The sequence below is a fragment of the Phocoena sinus genome, chromosome 16 (assembly GCF_008692025.1).
Source record: "Phocoena sinus isolate mPhoSin1 chromosome 16, mPhoSin1.pri, whole genome shotgun sequence".
Lineage (NCBI taxonomy): Eukaryota > Metazoa > Chordata > Mammalia > Artiodactyla > Phocoenidae > Phocoena > Phocoena sinus.
Window position 1 is genome coordinate 54,299,836 of NC_045778.1, and position 22,744 is coordinate 54,322,579.

The following is a 22,744-nucleotide window of genomic DNA, read 5'->3' on the forward strand; positions in this document are numbered from 1 at the left end:
GAAAGTTGTCACTAAAAATTGAGAATATAACAGGGCTGGCCTTATATTTTAATGAAGTAAATGCTCCTCATTTATTGAATAAGAAGCATATGGGCACTTAGAACCAGCTTTGGCCAGAGTGTCAATTCTCTGTACAACATGAGTAACATTGATGAATTTCATAATGTAAAAATGGTTCTTTGGAAAATAACCATACTAATTTCTTCTCTCTTTTTGTCTGTCTAGTGAGAACTCAGCAGAGGCAATAGCAGTAGATTCTAACAGTCAGTCGAAGTCCCCGCTGGAGAAGTTCATGGTCAAACTGTGCACTCATCATCAGAAGCAGTTCATTCGTGTTCTGAACGATCTGTACACTGAATCTCAGCCAGGCACCGAGGACCTGCGGCCTTCGGATTCTGGAACAATGGATGCCTCCACCTGCAGTGCTGGCTGTGCCCAGCTCGGCACCAAACATAAGGAAAAGGATGCTCTGTGTCTCAATATGAAGTCTTCTACTTCTGCAGAGTTGTTCGTAGACTCATCAGGCTCTCACAGCCCTCAACACTTGACAGGACAGGCCCTAAAGGAGCCTCCTCCCGAGACAAACTCTGTAGATGGAAGAGAGAATACTTCGACTGTTGTCCAAAAAGATTCCTCTGAACTTCCAACCACTAAACCGAATTCAATGGATAGTTCCACTCTGGGATACCTCACTACATCTAATTCTTCCTCAGTAAACTTCCACCACATCTGTAAGAGCTTGGAGGGGCAAACCACTGGACAGGAGCAAGACACAGATGTGAAAATATGCAAGGATGGTAAAGACCATGTGCAGAGTTCAGCTTTAGTAGAAAATCTAATTGCAGTAAAAGTGGCAACTGAGAATAGCGAGGAGAGCAACAGCTGTATTGTTTCTCAAAGAAATTCATTCAGAGCTTTATCAGAAGAGGCTTGGGACTCAGGGTTTATGGGGAATTCACCTAGAACTGCTGACAAAGAGAATGCTTTACAGTGTAGCTCAAAAACACCTTTACGCCAGGACTTAGAGGCAAGTGAACAAGATTCAAGGCCAAAGCAAGAGAACCATCTTCACTCATTAGGAAGAAATAAAATGGGTTACCATTTACAGCCCAGTGATAAGAGCCAGTTTGATCATTCCAAAGACGGTTGGTTAGCCCCCAGCCCCATGCCACCTGTACACAAAGCATCTAATGGACATTCACGAACCAGGATGCTTTCAACCTCCATTAAGACAGCTCGGAAAAGTAAAAGGGCATCAGGGTTGAGGATAAACGATTATGATAACCAATGTGATGTCGTTTATATCAGCCAGCCAATAACAGAATGCCACTTTGAGAATCAACGATCGGTGTTATCTTCTCGGAAAACAGCCAGGAAGAGTACTCGAGGATACTTTTTCAATGGTGATTGTTGTGAGCTGCCAACTGTTCGCACGCTGGCCAGGAATTTACACTCCCAAGAAAAAGCCAGCTGCTCGACACTGGCCTCAGAGGCAGTGGTGACTCCCAAGCAGACCCTTATCATTTCCTCACCTCAGCCTACAGTAGATGTGCAGCATCCCAGAGAAGACAACCCTGAAGAACCTAGTAAAGAAATAACCTCCCTCAAGGAAGGAGACAGAGATGCATCATCTGAAAAGGAGTCTCAAGAGCCTGAGGTTTGCCCTGTGACAAACAACGCAAACCCAAGCAGCTCCTCTAGATCAAAGGAGACAGCAGCCTCCAACCCAGTGTGGCCTCTCCCTGCTCACCTTCCTGAAGAGGATCTTCCAGAAGGCAGCTTCGCGGTCTCAGCTCCCACAGGAAGTGGGATATCTTCCCCTGAACGAGACCAACCGCCAGTTGAACTGCTAGATACAAAGGAGATGAGTGTACCCCAAGACTGTCCCCTGCTTCCCTCCACAGAGAGCCTTTCTGAGGGAGGCAGTGAAGATGTTGTTCCTAGGCCTTGTTCCCCTCCTGAAACAGTAAGTAGAGAGGAAAGTCCTCTGTGCTCAGAAAATCAAAGTCCCCCAGTGGGCTTGGAGCCTCCCACGAGTCTGGGAAAGGCTGAGGAAGACCAAAGCATCGGTACTGAGGCTGAGACCGAAGACACTCAGGAGTTAGATACTGACCCACTCTTGAAGGAAAGCAGCACTTTGACTAATGAAAACCCCAGTGAAATTGAGGAAAGCGAGGCACCAGGTGGTACAGGAAGATTCGAGGGAGAGGATGGTGATGCAAAACATCCTACAGAAAAAGATATGTGTGATCAAAACATTGACTCACCTGAAGAGAATCTGGACAAGAAGAAAAAAGGTAAAAAATTCCCCGAGGCCTCTGATAGGTGCCTAAGAAGTCAACTTTCAGATTCTTCCTCTGCCGATAGGTGCCTAAGAAATCAAAGTTCAGATTCTTCCTCTGCTTGTGCTGAGATCAAGGTTTCTAAAAATCCTGGTGCAAAACGTTCTAAAAAAGAAGGGTATCCTGGTGGGGCAGCACCTGAGAGCTTCCTGACTGAAGGTTTCCATACAAACGCTCCGGAGGACACTGAAAACCCAAATGTCAATGAAAACCCCTCTGGGAAAGATGCTGAGCAGGAGGGCGAAGGAGGTGGGATGATCACCAGGCAGGCTTTTAAAAACATGCTGGCAAAAGAAGTCAAGGGGGAAGAAGAAGGTGTTTTTCCCAGCAGTGACCCCTTAGCCACAGTTGGCCAGCCCCTGCCTGGAGAGAAACTGGAAATCTATGTTCACTCTAAATTAGGTGAGAACAGTACTCAAGACCCCTCTGAAAGCATTCCTTGTACGTTCCCAGAACAATCAAAAGAGAAGCCAGGACCTGTTCTTGCACAAGAGACAGAAGAGGTTGCAAATGATATAGATAGTGCGGACAGCCCGCGTAAAGATGACGACAGTGACGTGCTATCTAGCACAGTTGAATTGTCAAGTAGTAGAAGTGATGACGCTGCTGGGCCCCCCAAATGGGTCCCAAGGCTTACGAGACTGACCTCCTCAACCTACAACCTAAGACATGCGCATTCTCTGGACTCCTTGGATACTATAAAAGTGACTTCCGAAAAGGAAGCAGCACAAGGAAACACAATGCCAAAGGAAAATGAAACTTCAGAGAGTGGAGATCCCTTAGACGAGGATGATGTGGACCCAGTGGCAGACGACCAGCCAAAGTTTGTAGAATGGTGTGCCGAGGAGGAGAACCAAGAGCTCATCGCCAACTTCAATGCCCAGTACATGAAGGTTCAGAAGGGCTGGATCCAGCTGGAGAAAGAAGCCCAGCCAGCACCAAGAGCAAGGAACAAGTCAGATAAGCTGAAGGAAATTTGGAAAAGCAAGAAAAGGTCACGGAAATGTCGGGGTTCACTGGAGGTTCAAAAGTTTTCTCCTGTTCAGATGCTGTTTATGACAAACTTTAAATTATCTAATGTTTGCAAGTGGTTCTTAGAGACAACTGAAACCCGGTCTCTGGTAATTGTGAAGAAGCTCAATACTCGTCTTCCGGGAGACATCCCACCTGTCAAGCATCCTCTTCAGAAGTACTCTCCTTGCAGCCTGTACCCCAGTTCACTCCAGGCTGAACGCCTGAAGAAACACTTGAAGAAATTTCCCGGAGCTACTCCTGCTAGAAACAATTGGAAAACACAGAAGCTCTGGGCTAAATTCCGAGAGGATCCTGACCAAGTGGAGCCAGAGGATGACAGTGACGTTAGCCTCAGCCCCAATCCTGAAGACAGCATAGAGGAGGTCAAGGAAGGTAGAAATAGCCATCCTCCCACAAACTCACCTACCCCTGCCAGTACCCGGATCCTTAGAAAATACTCCAACATTCGAGGAAAGCTCAGAGCCCAGCAGCGTTTGATCAAGAATGAGAAAGTGGAAAGCCCATTTGGTCCGGCTGTGGAAAGTAAACAGAGTTGTAAGAGTGTGTGCATCAACCCTCTGATGTCCCCCAAGCTTGCCCTGCAAGTAGGTGCAGATGGGTTTCCTGTTAAGCCCAAGAGTACCGATGGAATGAAGGGAAGGAAAGGGAAGCAGACGTCTGAAATCTCACCGAAAGCAGAAGTTCAGAATAAACGCAAGAGGACAGAAGGCGGCAGCACTCAGGACAGGAAGGACAAGGGAGCTGCGATGAAGGCCAGCAGAGAAAAGCACGTTGATGGATCCACCAGAACCCCCGCTGCCAAGAAGCCAGCTGCAAGGGACAGAGTCAGCCAACTGCCCAAAAAGACGACTTTGAAAGAGAAGAAAGGGAAGATCCCTAAAAAGTCACCTGGGAAGAGCTGCCCTCCCTCCAGGAAAGAAAAAGAGAATACAAACAAAAGACCTACCCAGCCCTCCCCCTCAGAGATGGTGACAAAACCATTTGCAAAGCAAAAAGGGGCAGGTGAGTCCTCTTCAAGGCCACAGAAAGCCACAAATAGGAAGCAGAGCAGTGGAAAGACTCGGGCCAGACCCTCGACGAAAACCCCGGAGAACAGTGCATCCCAGAGAAAGCGAAAGCTGAAGGCAAAACTGGACTCTTCCCACAGCAAACGGAGGCGGATGGATACAAAGTGATTGGAAGGGCAGTATTCAAGAGTTAAAACTGTTCTATAGAAGTAACCCTTTATTTTGCATTAACTAAATCTGCTTTTATAAGCTTATCAAGCCTTTCAAATCTGCAGTTAATGGAGAACACCACAATTTAAGATGTCAGAAATTGCGTCTCAGATGGAGAAGGGAACTTGCAGAGTCTTTCTCTGAGGCTGAGTAAGGGAAGTTATATATTATATTCTGGTTGTTCCTTGGGTTTTAAACTTGGAACCAAGCAGTTTTAGTTTTTAAAAGTACAGTGCCTTATTTATCCTTTTTGTTTTTAAATTTACAAAAGCTAAAAAGCTGATCTATGTGATTAAAGGCTTGTATTTTATACTTGATGCACAAGCACTTGTACTGTAGCCGAGAAGACCACCATCATGCACATAAAAGTAGCTTTTCAGCAGCCACCCTGCGGTATCTGTACATGAACAGATGCTCCTCTTTGCAAACCCCAGCAGTGAACTTCCCTCTGTCTCGTTTGTTTAAATGATATTTGAAAGCTAAACCAAATCATTTTTATGGTATGTGGAGAGTGCAGAGGGAATTTATAATTATTATAAAAGATTAATATTTCTGTTACCCCATTTAAAAAATTCATATTCATTGTTGGTCACTCATCTCTGATCTTTTGTCATTTGAAGAAATGTATTCTAAATTATGTGCCCATGGGATAAGAGGTGAGTCACAAGGTGTTAATATTGACTTATGGGCTCTAAAAGTTATTCACATCCCCCAAATTATTTGCATTACTGATTCTTATCATCCTTTTCATTTTGGGGCTTGCAGGATTGCTAGCACACTAATGAGGTTTTCATCCTACTTTGGGGGGGGGGGAAAAAAAACTAGGACCTTTTTTCCATCTTGTAGCCATAATTTGACAATTAGGATAAGAGTGACCGTTCTGATTTTTTCCTTGCCCTGAGTACTTCCACAGTCAAAGAAAGCCAAAATGTTATTTTCAGTAATAGAAAAGTTTAAGATGTGTGTGTGTATGTTTGGGTGCATTTGCATGTGGTTATAAGCCACAAATGTCTCCCAAGCCCAGTTTTACAGTAAAATTCTTTCTTCTCCATGCAGTGTGATAGGGTGTTCATGAGCTGAGTAATTAGCATATGCCAGATGACTTAAATGTAGCCCAGGGTCTCTGTGAGTATCCCCCAAATCACTATGGCACCAGACTCAGAGAGGTGTAAACAACACAGAATTGTATAAAGGTCAGAGCAGCCTTGCTGTTGGAGAAAGGAGCACCAACATCTCACAGTGTGCCCATACACACCCCTGTACCAGGAGCTAATGTTCAGTTGGTATTCCAATGTGAAATGTACATGGTTAGAGTAGTAGGTGCCCTTTCTGATTGGTTAGCACCGTACTAGCAGTTAATACTTGTAGTATTACACTGGCCTCTGTCATGTCAGGCTCTGTTTCATGGCTCAAAAGTGTGAGCTGCAGTATTTGTAACTGATGTTGTTTGAGGCCTAAGATGGGTACATTGGCTTTACCTTGGTGCCTATGACATTGCTCCATTATAACATAGTGTGTACTCGACATCTCCATTGGGCCACTCTACCAGTAAGGCTTGGTTGCTAAAGCCTCAGCCAGCTTCTCTAACATGCTCTCTCCCCAGAATAGGCTTGTATGAATAGCTGCTACTCTCTCCTCTTTATTAAAAATGTTTCCGTTCATATTGCTTCAGATCTGTTTGGATTAACCCAGATGTACCTTTATTCATGCATTAGTTCATTCAAATCATGATAAAACAGGTTTTCTACCCATTCTGTTAAAGTTTTGCTGTATATAATGAAAACTTCTGATTGGATAGGACTGGAGAAAAGCATTTGATTCATGGGAAATTGAAAATTGTGTTGAATTTTATAGATAGTGAAGTTTACTATCTTCCATGAAGCCTTGATTTTTCTTTCGTGGTGTCTCCTCTATCCCATGAGTCTTTTTCTCCTTGTTAATATCTTTGACTGTGGCCATTCATGACGCTGCTGAGTGTGTGTGCCGGCAGCCTTTCTCAAGTCGCACAGAAGCATTAAGCTGTTTTACGTAGGTTCGTTTAATCTATAAAAGTGGTTTTAAAGTTTTAAAAAATCTTTTCATATAGTCGTCACTGGATATTGTTTTTGCGGTGACTTAAACGGTGGAGGTTTGCCCATGTCAGGTGTGCGGATCCCTGTAAATACGTTCAAGGTGCCCCCTTAGCTGCATATAGACTACCTTGTAAGGGTGCTTGGATTAGGTTAGGGATGTCAGGCTGTAAGTTGGTGGTACTTTTCCAGTTGCTGATTTATAATTCATTCCATTACTTTTCTAAGTTCTTTTTCATTTTTAAAAGCTTACTTCAAGATAACAGCCTTCTCTCCCATTCTAGGCAGCATTTGAGATAAGGTATCAATGTTTATGTATTTATTTCATACACCTAACAATGCAATGGATCATCTTTAAAATCAACTTACACTTTATAGTAGACCACATTTAAATAGACTGGGATTCTACATAATTAAGACACTTAAAAGTTTAGAATTATTTTCATATTTGTTGAATCTCATTTCTTCTTATTCAGTTAACTTTACTAATAGAAGAAAAGAAAAAAAGCAAACTTGAGGGCCGACTCTGGAAGCCCTTTCACACTTAGAACAGATGCTGGCAAACCTGTCTCCCAGACACCTCCAAGCCTTGGTTTCATCTCGAGTCTCCCCTTGTTTTCCCTCTCTTGCAAAGACCTCCTTCCTATAGCCATTGTCACAGTGTGGCTTGCCACTCGATGCAAAGGCAGTCTGTCCCACCTTCTGGATTCCAAATTTGAAAGGAATTCTCCTCCTGGGCCTGTGCTCAGTGAAGTGACGTTGGAGCTGATGTTGATGACCAGAGAACATTGGTATTTCCTCTAAGCTTCTGGAGGAGCTGGAAGACGCCTGGGAAGCGATCACTGAAGCTCTACCATAGCTCCCCAGAGGTGAGCCCTCTTCAGGAGACCCATTTCTATCTCCCATTTTCTATCCCCTGAGGCTCCCTGGGTTTGGGAGGACAGCATGGAGACTGTACCCTCAGTTGGGGTCCAGAGCCTCACCCCTAGCACTTCCTCAGACGTGTAGCAATCTTGCAGCGCACAGGAAGGCCATGAACCTTTGTTGTGCTCTTGAGGCTTCTTATATACAAATGTTATTAATGTCTGTTAACCTGCAGTTGCTAGTCCCTTGGCTCCCTTAGGTAGGCCAATTCTGTTGTGTCTGTACTTCATTAAAGACTTCCACACAAGCCTTATTTAAAAAATAATCTTAGGCTGTGGGTTTCGTGCCTCATTGTTCCTGCATAGTATAGATAGGTGTTAGTCATCCTTTCACAAAGGTGGTGCTTTTAATAGGATCCTCTACGCATCACATACTGTGCAGGTGAATTTCTCACTGTTCAGATAGGTCATCAGTAAAACATCACTTCAAGACGGTCATTTTGAATTGAAGTTTGAACTCTTTTCTCCCTTGTGATGAATTCTGTAGTGATGACTGAAGCTGTCACCATCATTTGTGGGCAGTTTGCCTGTTGATCAATGGACCTAAGAGCCAAGTAGGAAAGGTCAACATGCTGTGTGAGGCAAGCTGGAGATGCCCTAGTGTCACCCTCAGTGAGTCTGGGTCTTGTCACTGCCCCTGGGACTGGGCTGGAGTTTCCCAAGGTACTGGCCCAAGTTGCCACACCCACTCCTTTTGGTATTAGGTCAGCCCATGCAGGGTCTCATTTGGCCGACAGATGATCTTTCACAGGTCTGCAAACTGTGGGCTGGTCGTTCTTTTGTAAATAAAAGGTTTTTGGAACACAGCCACTCCCATTTGTTTATGTATTGTCTCTGGCTGCTTTCCAGCAGAGTTGGGCATCTGCGACAGAGACCACATGACCCACAAAAGCCTAAAATATTTACTACCTGGACCTTTAAGAAAAAGTTTGCTGACCCATGCCTGAGAAAAGAACCTTTTTTTCAGGATAAAAAAGCTTCCCTGGTGTATCTTCTCCTTCCTTCTGCCTCTTCGCCTGTCTTCTTCTTTTCTTCTCCTTCCTCCTTATGTTACCTCAATTTTGTTCTTTTTGCATGTCTTTATTTCTTCTTGCTACAGAAAAGACACATTATATTGCCACAGCACATCAGATACCATCTCCTGAAACTTGAGCTACCTTAGCCTCACATCCTGTTAGGATCACCCATCACAGTGGTCAAATCGAGGCCACCTTAACCTCTGGAGTCAGAATCCATGAGCAACTAGGAATGCAGAGTTCTAACATGATGTGGCCTGGGCCTCTCCTTTCATTCAGTTTTTATCATAGACCTGACTCTGGCTTCACTTCTTGTTTATTACTAAAGTAAGCCAAATTTTGTTTCTTTCAAAATTAGTTGAGACAACTTTAGGTGGATGTTCAGTTTTCTGAACCTTACATTTAGATATGGAAAAGCCTTTTCACAGAGAGGAAACAAAGTCCAATCATAAACCCAAGGCATTGTTTATTATGTAATATTTTTGGCCAGCTTCTAGGAAAATAAAAAATATATTGGCACTGATAACTTTTTTCAGTTACCTACTCTTCTTTCAAAATAATTTTATCAAAGGCACACCAGCAACTGAAAGATAGAGGCTTGAAGTGCTTTAGAAAGGCTAATAGAAAATTGGAGCCTATTATAACCTGAGCGTGACTGAGAAGTTATGGATGATTAGATTAAATCCTGTCAACTGCCAAGGTTTTGTCTTCCCCCTCCCCCAAAACTCAAGGATCTGTTTCTCAGTGGCTCTAAAACAGTGACTGTGCCTTTTGTTTTGAAACGTAATTATCATTTTGAATTCTTAACTATGAATCTTTATCTTCTTATGGCTTGGTATCCACTGAAATATTGGAAATTTTTCTGAGTATGAAATCATGTCTATGTAAGGCATCAGCGAGGCAACCCTCACATCCCAGCAGTAAATACTCTACCCCAGGCTTGCTCCCAAGTCCTTTTCAGGGAGAAGGAGAAAATAAAAAGATGATTGTATTTAATACAAGCAGAATTATGGGAAGCCTTTTGAGACAGCCTTCGATATAGTTCATGCCTTGAAATGTCAGAACAAACTGCTGTATTCTACAGTGGACGGATTGGAAGGCATGAAAGTCTGACCTCCTTCGCTTAAAGATACTTTCATGCTCCGGCGGAAACCCAGAGCTCTCTGATGCTGCTTGCCATGCTATCTATACTGGGGACCCAGGGAACCACCTGAGTCACCTTGCAGGCATCCTTGCTCATGCTTCTGCCCTTGAAATTGAGCCACAGCTGGCCGGTTCCTTGCATTACCTTCCCTTTGTCTGATCATTTCCCCAGAGCCCTGGTGGTTTATGTTAGTGCTCAGAGGGGCAGGTGTGCAGTTATGCTCGCCAGTGAGCAAAGTGACTCAGAGGCTCTCTCACCTGCCTGGGACCATTCCATTTAACATGAGGTGCCCAGTAGGCAGGCCACATGGAAGTAGATTGCGTATTAAAAAAAAAAGCCACTTGCCCATGGTTTTATAATATACCAGAGATTGGAGGAGTGCATTGTACCTTGTTTTTTAAAGGGTTATGTTAAAAAAAAAAAGTAAAGAGACCCCATGTGGCCCACACAGCCTAAAATATAAGCTATTTACTACCTGACCCTTTAAAGAAAAGGTTTACTGGCCCTTGCAATATGTCATTCAAGATCAAATTGTGTGGCCAGTTAGGCACAAACTTATTTTTTTATGTAGTGCAGCATTGCAACATCTCTTTCCTTTTAGATTTCACGGTTTCTGCCTGTTCGATCTTAGCACACAGCTGCTGTTCCACGTTATTCCTGACTAATGCTTGTGTATTAGAGAAAAAAATATATCTCCCTTTGTGGATTGAGTATTTGTTGAATCGTGGACATTCAATCTGATCTACTAGGATAACTAGTTAAAGTTAAAAGTACAAAGTCTTTTAAACTAAAAGTACTACAGTTGTCTTCATGTTTATGAGTCAGGGTGAACTTGACTCTCATGGAGAGGTACTCCCCTACAGCAGTGCTCAACACAAACGGATTTCCTCGTGAACTTAAAGCCTAGAATAGTGCCTCTCCCGGCAGGCAGAGAGCATGTTAGTTTCACCCCCAGAAGCTATACAGTATATTCATGTACAGTGTATTTGCAAGTTTATCACTCCCCAAGCTTTGGTCATTACTTGTGAATATAAATGGCTGGTCTTTTTACCTGTCTGAACCTCTAATCCAGATTACCCATCCTCAGCTCTCTTAAAAATACCAGCATGTCGATGGCACCTTGTCAGCCCACCAGCAGTTTTAGACTGAAGTTCAGAGCTCTCTGGCCTGGCCAGTGAAGCCCGCTCCTGGTCAGGCCTAACTCACCTCATTTTGAGGACCCACCTTTGGCACCTTGCCTCTTCCCTCTTCTGCTTATGCCCCAAGCCCCCTTCCAGGAGGCCTCTGGGAAGTCTCCTACCTTTCAAGTGCTTCACTGAACATATATATGTTGTATTAGAAGCATTTCTTTTCATAACTATTTTTCTTCTCGTAGTTAGCCATTGGGTCCAAATGTAGTCACCTTACCAACTTTCTCACTCAAATCGTTTTCTGTAATCTACACTTCATGTCGTCTTGTAGCTAAATCTGTAGAATTTGGGAGCTAGTTTGTGGAAGAGATGCTATACAAACAAGATTTTCATAATTTTGTATATTTGTACCACAGGTAGGGATTAGTTTTAGAGCCACTATAGCTTAAGGTTATAAGTTTCACCTGTGATTTCTGCATTCTTAATAGTTCTAGGAGACTATGTGACTATGATTTCAAATACATATATATAAAATACGTATTTATACACACCACTGTGAAATTTATTTCACTGTGTAAATAGTGGTATTTTCCTGTTCAAATGCTTCTATAGAAAGTATTTATTTTAACAAAAAAAATTCATGTCAAAAGGGCTTTCCAAAAAAGTTTTCTTTCTAGAGAACCCATCCTCCCCAGCTGCGATGCTCGGCCGCTGAACCCCCAGACAACATAGTGAAGGCAGAAGGGTGAGCCTTGAAGCCCTCACTGTATTGGGGCAGATGCAACTGGATTGGGAACCTGAGCACAATCCCCACTGTCACCCCATCCCAGAACAAAGTGGGTCTCCCACAGTCGGTGTGGCTGCACCAGGTATGGCATCGGGGCTTGCCTCCAGCAGCCCACATTTTGCATGCGCAGTTGGTACATTCAGCTGTAGATTTCAACATCCTGTGCAGGGAGGTGAGCCTTAGTTGTAACCCCAAGGAAATCCAAACCTATACCTGTGGGATATGGAGAAACCACTGGTTGCCTAAAGAAAGCATTAAGATGTATTTTAGTCTTTCTCACCTTCGTGAAAGACACCTGTTCCCACTCTCGTTAACTACGGGAGATAAGCACGTTTCCTCCTGCACCTTGACTGAGTACTGAGCGCCTCAGCTCGCTGCCTCCTCCCTCTCTCAGCAGATGTGGGCCAGCCCACCTATAACTGATGGTACACACTGAGGTCATCTGCTCTAAGATGTGTGCAGCTTTACTTCCCAGGAGTCCTGGTCTGCAATTCAGCACCCGTAAATGTAATGGAACTAATGCTTTCCCATCAGGTTCCTCTTCCCTGTGCCCCATTCCTGGGCACCCCTGTCTGAGTCACGATTCTCATTCTGCCCGGCTGGCTGGACTGAGAACTGCAGCTCCAGGACTGCGGTGAGCTTGGGACTGGACACACAGGGATTTGTGTCATCCATTTGAACCATAATTAGCATATTTACTTATGGCCTCCCTTTGTCTTTTCTAAACAAATGAGGAAGACACTTGAACAGTAATGCTGGAGAATGTTTTTTTCAGATGCTATTTGTAAGCAAATCTGATTTTAAGATGAAATGTGAAAGGGTAACTAGGTGCCAGGGAATTTAGCACTGAACTAGACAGTCAGAACTTTTTTAACCTTTGCAGGAAGAAACAAACTTTGCTCTCATCTAAATGTTCACGAGAAATAATGTTGTAAATAGTTTTTTAAAAATATTTATTACATGTGCTGTGTACAGATTCATGTTCTGAGTGATGTTGGTTTGCATTGTAGTATTGTAGAAAAATATATTTTGAGCAGTGGACTTCCTTTCATAACACAGTTCACACATGGAGAAAGAACAAAAACCAGCAGGTTGAGAGCTGTTTGGGGCATTTGATCTGTAATGTTACATCAAATCCAAGCTTTAATCGTTCCCTCTTCTCATCTGGTTATGTTATATATTGTATATTTTATATATATATATATATATATATATATATATATATATACACACACACACACACACACACACAGACACACACATATGTATGATAAACCGGTCAGTGGTCAGCCCCCAGACCTGCAGAGAAGATTTCCAGGTTTTCTTTCTGATGTGTTGCCTGTAAGCAATAAGATTCTAGGTAATAGCATTTATTCCGGGCTCTGCGTTAGCCCTTGTCTCAGAGGATAGGGTGGGGGTAGAACAGCTCTTGCTAAGACCTCTTGCCTTTGCTGGAGAGGTTGCTGTACTTGAATTTTTGCTTCTGTTTGTCTGCACGCTCCTTCACATCATACGACACTAGCGATGGATGAGAAATCTGCCAGCACCAGACACATCAAAAATTGGGCATAGAGACTGAAGAATTATCAATTTTCCGTGAATTTGTAGGGTTTACAGAATCTAGCTGAGGCAAAACGCATTTGGCTGTAGCATAAGTGTAAGAACCTTTCACATTAAAAATGTAAATGGCCAATAAAAAGTCCTTTGACTGTATCTGAGCTACCTTTAAGAGCTAGCCCATTTCCTGTACTCCTCCTCTGTGCCTGAGTTTGAAATATCTGAAGCCCTCTCCGTGTCTGGGGTTAAACCGTTTAGGTTCATGCAAAGAGGGCAGTTGCCTCTCCAAGCGTCCCAGCGTGTTCAGTCCAACAGATTTCTAAGCTGTTTAGCAGCCTCTCCTTGTGACCGTCCTGAACTTTATGAAAAATACCCCACACCCAGATAACCATTAATAGAATAATGTAGTTTTTTAGGCTTTTGGAATATGTCTTCTCTTTTGTATTTATGATGGTGTTTGGAATTTTTCACTAGTGTTTTTTTAGATTGAAGTGGGTGCATTAGGATAAAACTTTCCATTGCTGAGCCTGAAGCAAGCAAGAGGAAAGAAGCGGACCTATGTTGTGTCTTTGGGAAGGTGACTACTTCTTGTGGTGGGGGGAGGGCGGGGGTGCGTTATAGATTATGTGGGGTAAAATAGAATTCCGCCCTGAGGCTCCCCGAGCCTTATGGCCTTGTAATAAAGAATCCCTTTATTAGCCTCACTTAATCTCAATAGAAGCCTGCTGTTTACCCTCAGGGAACAAGTAGTTTTCAAAATTGAGCTCCTCCCAGGTCATTGGCCAGTGCCTGTGTGCAGGCATTGGTCATCTTTGTGAACTCATGGCATTATTTTCCCATATGTATTATGATATTAAGAAATTCAACCCCAACCTGTATGAAAAGCACAGCCCAGGGTCCTACTTTTAGGCTAGAGTTAATGCCTTTGAGAGGCCAGGGGGTCATAGGAGGCCCATGCAATTTAACTGAAGCTCAGGTGCCGTGTTGGGTTTTTATTGGTTTCAGGCCACAGCCTTCAGAGTGAGTTTAGGGCAGGGCTGCTGATCCGGCTGTGGATCCAGGGAGCTCTAAGATGAATCTCTACCGTTCCTTTAAAGGTCTTTCTGGTTCTTCCCAGTGTTGTCATTGCCGAGGTCAATCTCGTAGTTGTTCAGATGTGCTCCTTTTTGCTGTCTTATGAGTCTTAGCCAGCGATCCAGATGCCCAAGGACAGAGTCTTCAGAGGGCCTAGCTCCTTCCTGGTACCAAGCGTGTGATCCTGACCTGTGTGAAGGCGGTCTTGTCAAAAGTAGTGAAATGAGAATCTCTGCAAACGGTAATCCGGATGATCAGCATGTATCCCTTGGGCCTGGACTTCCACTATGTTAGTGAGTGTAGGAAAATAATGTGTCTTTTATGGAAGAAAATTCAATGTATGCTGTGAATTTGTTGGTTTGAAACATTGAAAATTTTTCATTAGACAATGTTTACATACCTCACCTGAAGAACCTTTGAGAGTGTATATATAAAATTTAAAATATATTAAGTTGCTTTAAAACAATATGTATAGCTATAAAAGTTGGAGTTATTTTAACTTTGAATATGTACCAAGTCTCTTAAATATTGAAATCTTGTGGACTTTTTGTGCTTCTGTGTTTTACTTTCCTATTAGACCATGTAGGAAACGGTGTTCTTGTTATTGGTAAAGGGACCCTCACTGAAATCCAAGCTTGGAAGGATTTCCTTTGTTGTTTCAGATTTTCTAGTTTGGTTTTGAGGGTTGGGTTATGGAGCTAGAGGATGTGTGGGCGGGATCTCTCGAACGTTGACATCTATTCCATGAGCTTTTCCTAGGCGCTTATTTTGTTGCAGCGTATTAAACTTCTTTGATATTAAAGTGTGTTTGTGTAGTTACTGGAGAGGGTACAGAACGCACTGAAGCCCAGCATTCAACTTGTCGCCTACGGCAAAGTTGGTAAGTTGCCAGAAGGAACCAAAAAGCAATAATTCTTACTACTTTTGCCTCGGCCGCTGATGTTGGGACTTAAAGGAACATCGTTTGGTAGATCTATGGCCGTTTTGTGAGTTATGCCTGACTTCAGGGAATAGAAAACACAATGGATGATCCTTGGGAATTCCCATGGCAGAATTGGGAAGGTGCCGGTGCTTCATCCTGAGGTGCAAGGAGCAACTGAATCCGCGCTTCTGACCTCAGGTATGCCACTGCTAGGTGAGGGGGGATGTGCACAGCACCCCGGCTTTCTGGAGCCCATGTTGGGGTATGGCAGGAAATCCTTCCATTTACTCGATCCAACTCTCCTGGAGATGAGTCTATTTAGGGATCCAGTGAGCCCGTGATTCCCGTGGAATCTGCCACAATTTCATTAACAAGTTCACCGGACAGTGGCCATTGACATGCAGAACTCCACCCGATGGAAATAACCCTGAGCCGCCCTCCTTAATTTGAATTTGGAGAACTGTCTTGTTCCAGAGGAGGACTTTTCGTTGTTGAAATAGACCTCTCTTTTCCTCCACTATTCATCCTGTGGTGGAATAACTGGAATCTGACATGAGAGATGCAGACTGGCTTGGGGTGAGGGAACATCTCTAAAATGAACTCTCAGGGCTCAGGACATAGGGGTGATAGAGGTGCATTATCACCAATACGGGGAAGTGTGGCAACTCTAGCTGGAAGCCTGGGCATCCCTTCGACTCCCTCCACCCCCCAGCCAAGCCCTGCTGTGCCCATTCCCTTGGCTAGATATTTCCTTGTAACTGAAATGTGCCACTTACTTTACTCTAACTCAGGTTGCAGACTGGTGGCTGACAGTTGTGTTTTATTTAGCCAGTGTTTAAAAAACAGTATTTTAAAACTGAGTGTTTACATAAAAATTGATTTCTAGCTTCTCTTTTAAAAAAAGATAATGAAGATCTGACAAAATTAGTGCGTGGTAAGAATCAGTTGAAGCTGGGTAGATTGGAAAGCTCACCCTTCAGGTCATCACAGTCTGCCTCATTTACCATTTGTCCCTTGCTCTTTACAGTAGGGAACCAGGTCTCTATCCCTGCTGCTTTATCAGAAGCGGCAGTACAAATGATGGGCTGAAGGGCGTGTGCCAACTTGATTCATTTAGGTAAGTAACCTACTGGCCTCTTCAGACTCTTGAGCTTACAACCCTATTTTAACCTGTTTTCTGTCCTGTAGCTGGTTCATTACATTTGCTCCCAAATCCCTCATTGCTTTGAAGGCACTGCAGTTACCATCACTGCCCACTTTCAAGGTGACCATGTGCTGTTAAGGTGTGGCATATGTGACCGTCACCACGAGCGGGAAATCAGTTTATGGTCCTGCATTAGAGGAGGGCCAGCGGGGACCCCTTGGTGTCAGGGGGCTTGCCCAGCCTCACTGCCAGGGCCTGGCCTCACCAAGACACTGAGGTCACTCACCCTACAAAGCTCAATTTGAGTGCAGTTCTGTGGTCTGAAGTCATAGTAGAACCACTGTAGAAGTAGGTTTGCCTCCTTTCTCCACTGATCCCTAAGAACTACTGTTCTGGTGCCTGACAGGTCAACCTTACAGGACAGTTGGAGAAGCCGCACCAATCTGTTGCCCTGACGCTCTAAAACCTTCAGAGCCATGTTAAATATGGGCATGGCTCTGTACACAAACTTACAAAACATAGGTGTGACACTTGGAGAGAAGTGAGGATGGACAGCCTCCCCAGATCCGTGTGTGCTGTACCGTGTCAGGCTCTGTTCTCACACTGACATCCCCAGGGAGCTATGACTAAGCCACCCCCCAGACCTCCCCTTCCTTCTTCAGGGGGAACAGGCCTCCTTTGCCACTTCAGGAAGGCTAGAGAGTTCCAAGGGCAGATACCCTACATGTGCTGTGTCTGGGCTCCATGCCTGGATTGTGGCTGGTTTATGGGCAGCCCAGAAACTCTCGCCCGTGCGAGGTTGTGTGTCAGCAGACCTGGGCTCATCCTTGATGCAGAAAAAGAGATCAACAAAGGCAGAACCTGAGTGAATCAATTTCATGTTCATAGGAAGACAACAGACAATATCCAACATGTTCTAAAATAACACGTCTCAGGACAGGGCAGGTGTGGCTCCCCCAGGGGCTTGTTCTAAACCAGTCTCTTTAAAAGAGTGATCCAAACAAGACTACAGAACCCCCCCACCCCAAACCAAACCAAATGTCACAACTACATAGCATCTGAAAAGCGAAGCAAGACACTGGATGTTGACTTTAACATATAAAAATACTATAACAAAAGGAAATACAAATATATATTAGAATCTGTTAAGTATTCTGTGTAAAGAGATACTTTCATGGTTAGGCTAACAGCAGGCAAAGAAGAGACAAAGTCCAGGCTTTTCCGTTTCCTGACACCTGCACAGGGAGCCAGGGCCATTGTCGCCTGCAGTGCTGCCAAAGCAGCAGCAACTTTGGGACTTGCCCTGCTTATGTCTCTTCAGTAGAACCAGCCGAGGACGACGTCCAAGTGAACTGGAGTCTCTACCAAAGGGGTGGCAAGGCTTGGAAATGATTTCTCAGATGATTTCGCGGCAGCCTTCTTCTGGGACTCGGCAGGCCCAAACGTGAACAGGCAAGGTGTGTGATGATCCAGTTCCTTAGTAACTTTCGGGTTGGTGGTTCAGTTGAGGAAAACTTGATCCTGGGGCGCATGGGTCTTTCGGCCCCTTGCTGCCCTCACCCTTCTGGTGTATCCCAGTCTTCTGGCTCGACCAAGGGTGAGTATGGAGCTGGGCTGGGGCGCGGGGTGCTGTGGAGGGGTGGACAGGGGTGGCAGCAAGCTCGCAGGGTGCTCCCTGCAAACAAACACTCCATCCTCTGCCCTCCCAAACCCACGGCACTGGGAGTGCAGGACTCCTGGCAGCCAGTACCTGTCTGCAGGTGCCCTTTCCACTTCTGCAGAGCGAAGAGGTCCTGCCAGACATCGCCCCTCAAGCCCGGGGAACGGTTTCTGCAGGTCAGTGAGGAATGGTGGTGGCCAGGGGAAGGTGTACGTCTCAGGGTTGGTGGGTTCCAGAACCCTCTCTTCCGTGGAAGGGGCAGGCTAGCTACACTTGAGCTTTCCTTCCTACCCAGCCTGGTGCTGGCTGCTGTCCAGGTGCCCGCAGGGGCCCAGAAAGTCTAGGTAAGAGATGGATGCTGTGCAGCCCTAAGAGAAGCCCCTCGAGGCCCAGGCTGCTGCCCATGGGTGTGAGGGGTGCTGTGGCCTTGCTCAGAGTTCCAAGAAAATAGAGCCTGGCCCCTGCTGAGGGGCAGATCCAGCCTTCAGGACGCCTCCCCAGGTGGACAGGGCAGGGTCCTCTTCCTATTACAGGGGACCCAGGACTCCAACTCACTGGCCTGAGTCCCAGGGTAGTGGAGCACACCAGGCGCGCTCAGTCCTAGGAGGCTCCAGGATACTCGGTACCAAGGGCTCCGCCTGCTGCCCGCAAGCACAAGGCCACCTCAGCCCCAACACGACACACTCCCCTGACCCTGCCTTCTGTTTGCAGATGGAAGGAGCCAGTAAAGGGACATGCTCACCCTCCTTGCCCCCCAGGATCCCCCAGGGGCACACACTCTTGGGGAGACACTGGGACAGGAGAGCGTGACCTATCTTGCTTCCAGCCAGCTCGCCATTTGGGCACAAAGATCTTTCTGCGTTTTCATTCTGCATGGAAGAGAAGCATTTGTAGTCACAGGGCCACATGTTCGATGACTCTTCAGACACTGAGTCCTTCCTTGCAAACACTTGGAGTGAGCAGCTCTGGCCTGGGCCGGTGTCTGTGGTTGGAGCCCTCACTCGCCTCAGATCCCTTCCCAGGCATCCTTCCCAGGCATCACAGGTCGCTCCTGTGGTGTTCTGTAGTCAGTCCCATCTGTCCGTGAGGGGAGAACGCCCGCAGTACCCAGCCCCGGTTAGGCACGTGAATACTTGTTGACGTGATTAATGAAAGTAGATCTTCTAACTCTTCCAGCTTCCCTCCTGGAGCCACAGCGGGAGGGTCTACATTGCTCACCCCCATCGCCCCACTTGATAGCTGAGGAGACTGAGGCCCATGAGGAAGAAGTTTGCCCAGAGTGACAGAGCCAGCGGAGGTTTCCTGATGTCCGGACCACAGCTCCCTACTGGTCTGCGGCATGAGGTGATCTGAACCCAGTCTACATGGGAGGAGACCCCTCCTTGGCTTAGCAGCCTAGCCCAAGCCCCCTACACCCCCAAGTCCCCCTGCTAGCTATAAGCTGATGGCTGGCTAATGGCTGGGGGAGCCCAGGACCAATGCCCCCTTGGTGGCTAGTGCCTGGAGGTGGTGATGTTTATTCAGTTGGAACCAAGAAGCCCTCTGTCCTTTTCGCTGGTGGTGTCCCCCTGCTAAGCAGTCCCAGCAGTTGTTTCCTCCGCATGAGCACCCTCCTTGAAATTACAATGCTCATCCCATAACTTTGGGATTCAGAGGTCTAGTCCTAAAACCACCTCCACCCCCTGGCCCGCTCCTAAGCAAGCAGTGGCTGCAGCACTGCCAGGCAGCCCAGGGGGCAGCGCTTGGTCCCTTCCTGGCCAGCAGGAGGGGGCCCTTCCCCTTCGCAGCCTGGCCTACTGCCAGCAGACGCTGCAGCAGCAGAAGCTGAGAGCCAGGCCGGCTGCCCCAGCGCAGGCTGAGAGACTTCAAGGTTATCTGCAGGGGGGCAAGGGGCTTCTGGGACCCGCACAGGCCACAGGTGAGAGGGCAAGGCTGGTTTGGGAAGGGGCAGTCCCATCTTGAGACCCAGGTATCAGGCAAGGAGGAGGTGTCACTATTCTGCACTTCGTGGCCTGACCTCACGCACACATTCATTCAACAAATATTTATTAAGCGCCTATTTGTGCAAGGCACTTCCGGAGAGGGCGGGCTGCGGCCCGGGCCACGCCCACCCGCCCCTCCCCAAGCTGCGGCGCCGTTTGCTTTAGAAAGGTGGTTCTGGCCGCCCCCCGACCGGAGGGCCGGCAGCCCAGGCGTCGCCGTGGTGATGGCCCGCACCCCAGCCCAGCTGCCGGCCATTCGGTCTCCGCTGCGGCCGCGCCCCCTCGCCCGCCCTCTCCCCTCCCCATCCACGCCGGGCGCTAAGCGCAGAAGGCACAGCCACACTTGGTGGGCTTCTCCACCTCCTCGGCAAAAGAGGTCCCGTCGCTGCACTCAAAGGTGAACTTCCTCCGCTTCAGCCGCAGGCCCTGGCAGCAGCCCTGGCCGGGGCATGAGCCCCGGCACTCCACCCACGACAGCGGGCGCGTGGTCTGGCAGATGGCATAGCCCCTCTGGACCTGGTGAAAGTCCCGGACAGGGTCCCCCCGGCACTCGGACTCTGGATGGGACAGACACCAAGAGAAAGCCTCAGGGCACACCCATGGGCCAGCGCTGCCCCTGGGGAGGCAGGAGGAGGAGAAAAAGGAGGAGGAGGAGAGTGGGGCAGCATCCTTGGACCCCACCTCCATCCCCACCTCCTCCCTGCCAGACATGCACACGCTTCCTCCTGGGCCCACAGTGAGGTCAGTGAAAAGGAAGAACTTTCTAGCTGCCAAGGCCCCCCAGGACAGATTGGGCTGTCAGGGTACAGTGGCCTCCAGAGGAGTGCAAGAGGTGGCTGGAAGCCTGGGAGGCGATGACATCAGAGAAGAAATTGAAGCCAGGAGGACCTGGGAAGGGTCCCCAACTCTCAGACTTCCTGCTGCTCTCCAGGTCCCTAAGTGATGTGGCCAAGATGCTGTTACTCTGGTGGTCTCTTCTGTAAGGAGAGACCCCAGCCAGAAGGGGCACTTAACCCAGATAAAGGGGCTACAGGGCAAGCTGGGCCAGGGAGAGATGGGCATCTATCTGGGGGTGGGGCTCAGAGCCCAGAGGATTGGGGGCGCTACAGCCCAATAGCAGCCCAAGGTGCAGGAGGGGAGAGGGGGCACGGAGGGGTTGCTGAGGTTGGGAAAAAGAAAAGTCACTAAAGCACGTTGTGGGGAGGGACCCTGGAGAGGGCATGTCAGGAGGGGGGCCCCTGACCTTGCTCGCACAGCTCGCCCGAAAAGCCGGGGTCACACACACAGTGTGCCCCCTTGGTGGCTGAGGCCTGGCAGTGGCCGTGCAGGCACCTCAGGCCCCCACAGGGGTCTGCAGGTGCCCCAGCCTGGTTGCACAGGGCCCCCGAGTACCCATCCTGGCACTGGCAGCTGTAGGAAAGAGCATCTAGAGGCATGCACTTCCCGTGGACACACCTGGAGGGAACAAAGAAAAGGCACTGTGAGGACAGGCCACAGCCAATCCAAGGCCACCCGAGGGTACCCCACACCCCCAGCCTTGGGCTTCACAGGGTCTTATTCTGTTCCCAGAATTGAAACAAAGGGAGCAAAATGTGATTCTCTGTTTGTCCCTAGGGTCCTTTTCCTGTTAATAAAAACTGAAAACCAGAAAAAATTAATAAAACCCTGTGTTAGGCCACATGTTCCAATTTTGGAGTTTAAAGACAGTCTTTCCTCACCATGGGGAAGTGGAACGTGCAGGGAAGGGAAGGGAACCTGCAGGTGGGCGGTGGGGGAGGGTTCCCTGAGCCCAGCCCAGGCTCACTTGTGGCCATGGCAGGGGCCGTCGGCTGGCTGGTCGCAGTGCAGGCCCTCCCAGCCGGCCTCACAGTGGCACACGGGCCCTGGTGTGGCATTGGGCTGGCAGATGCCACGCAGGCAGTAGAGCTTCCGGCAGGGCTCGCAGCCTGGCACCACCCCTGGCTTCATCCTTGTCTTGGTGAAGTCCTGCAACTCGTTGTTGATGTACAGGTTTCGGATGCAACCGTGGAAGCTCGTGCCGTTGAGGATCTGCCACAGGCGGAAGGCATCCGAATTCCCGTCCACTGGCATCCCTGGAGTGGAGGGGCGGGGGCGGGGCGGGGCTGAGTTAGGCTCAGACCCCGCCTGGCACCCACCTCGGAGGTCCACCGGGCCTCTTGCCCTCGGCATCTGTCCTTCAGTCTCTGCAACTCTGGGCCAATGTCTTTTGCCACCTTGGAGGGTCCAGACTCCTTTCCCAGAAGAAATGGAAAAGCTGCTTCCTCTGTGATCAGAGCCTGGGGGTGCCAGGCCTGGCAGCAGCCAGCTGACAAGTGATGCTCTGGGTGCCCGAGTCTGGCCGCCCTCGCCCAGGGCTCCTGCCCAGAACACCAGCTTTTACCTCCCAGAGACCCCAAAAGCAGCCAAGGACTTGGGCCCAGAACTCGTGTGTACGGCACTTTGTCCCCCACTTTTGTGGTCATCCCTTCACAGCAGCCCTCTGACGTCGGAGTTGCTGAAACCCCTTCGATTTCAGTGCTCAGGGACCTGCGCAAAGTTGCACAACTAGTAAACAGCAGAGCTGGGATTAGAATCCAGGGCTCCATCTCTCACACCCTCCTGGCCGAAGTCTTGGCAAGGCCCTCTGCGGCACTGAGGCGGCCCTGCTGCATCTAGAAACCTGTCTCATCTAGACCTAGAAATGTTCTCGGGTGCTGGATGGGGTCATCTAGCCACAAAGCC

General features: G+C 47.6%; 2 protein-coding genes across 11 annotated transcripts in view; one reads left to right on the top strand and one right to left on the bottom strand.

Moving 5' to 3' along the window:
* The window catches only part of LCOR (ligand dependent nuclear receptor corepressor), a 127,416-nt gene extending 112,579 nt beyond the window's left edge, over nucleotides 1–14,837 (top strand). For 8 of the 10 annotated variants that reach the window (XM_032608943.1, XM_032608940.1, XM_032608946.1 and 5 more), the window contains one exon: nucleotides 226–14,837. In XM_032608943.1, coding sequence (XP_032464834.1) covers nucleotides 226–4,552 — 4,327 coding nt within the window. In that variant the 3' untranslated portion in view covers nucleotides 4,553–14,837. The remainder of the gene's footprint in view (nucleotides 1–225) is intronic. The other 2 variants (XR_004346291.1, XR_004346290.1) reach the window with 2 other exon arrangements.
* A 4,345-nt stretch (nucleotides 14,838–19,182) lies between these two features.
* SLIT1 (slit guidance ligand 1) overlaps nucleotides 19,183–22,744 on the bottom strand; it is a 170,437-nt gene continuing 166,875 nt past the window's right edge. Inside the window, exons 35-37 of the mRNA XM_032608954.1 lie at nucleotides 21,807–22,095; nucleotides 21,246–21,457; nucleotides 19,183–20,559 (exon numbers count right to left, since the gene is read on the bottom strand). Coding sequence (XP_032464845.1) covers nucleotides 20,321–20,559; nucleotides 21,246–21,457; nucleotides 21,807–22,095 — 740 coding nt within the window. The 3' untranslated portion in view covers nucleotides 19,183–20,320. The remainder of the gene's footprint in view (nucleotides 20,560–21,245; nucleotides 21,458–21,806; nucleotides 22,096–22,744) is intronic.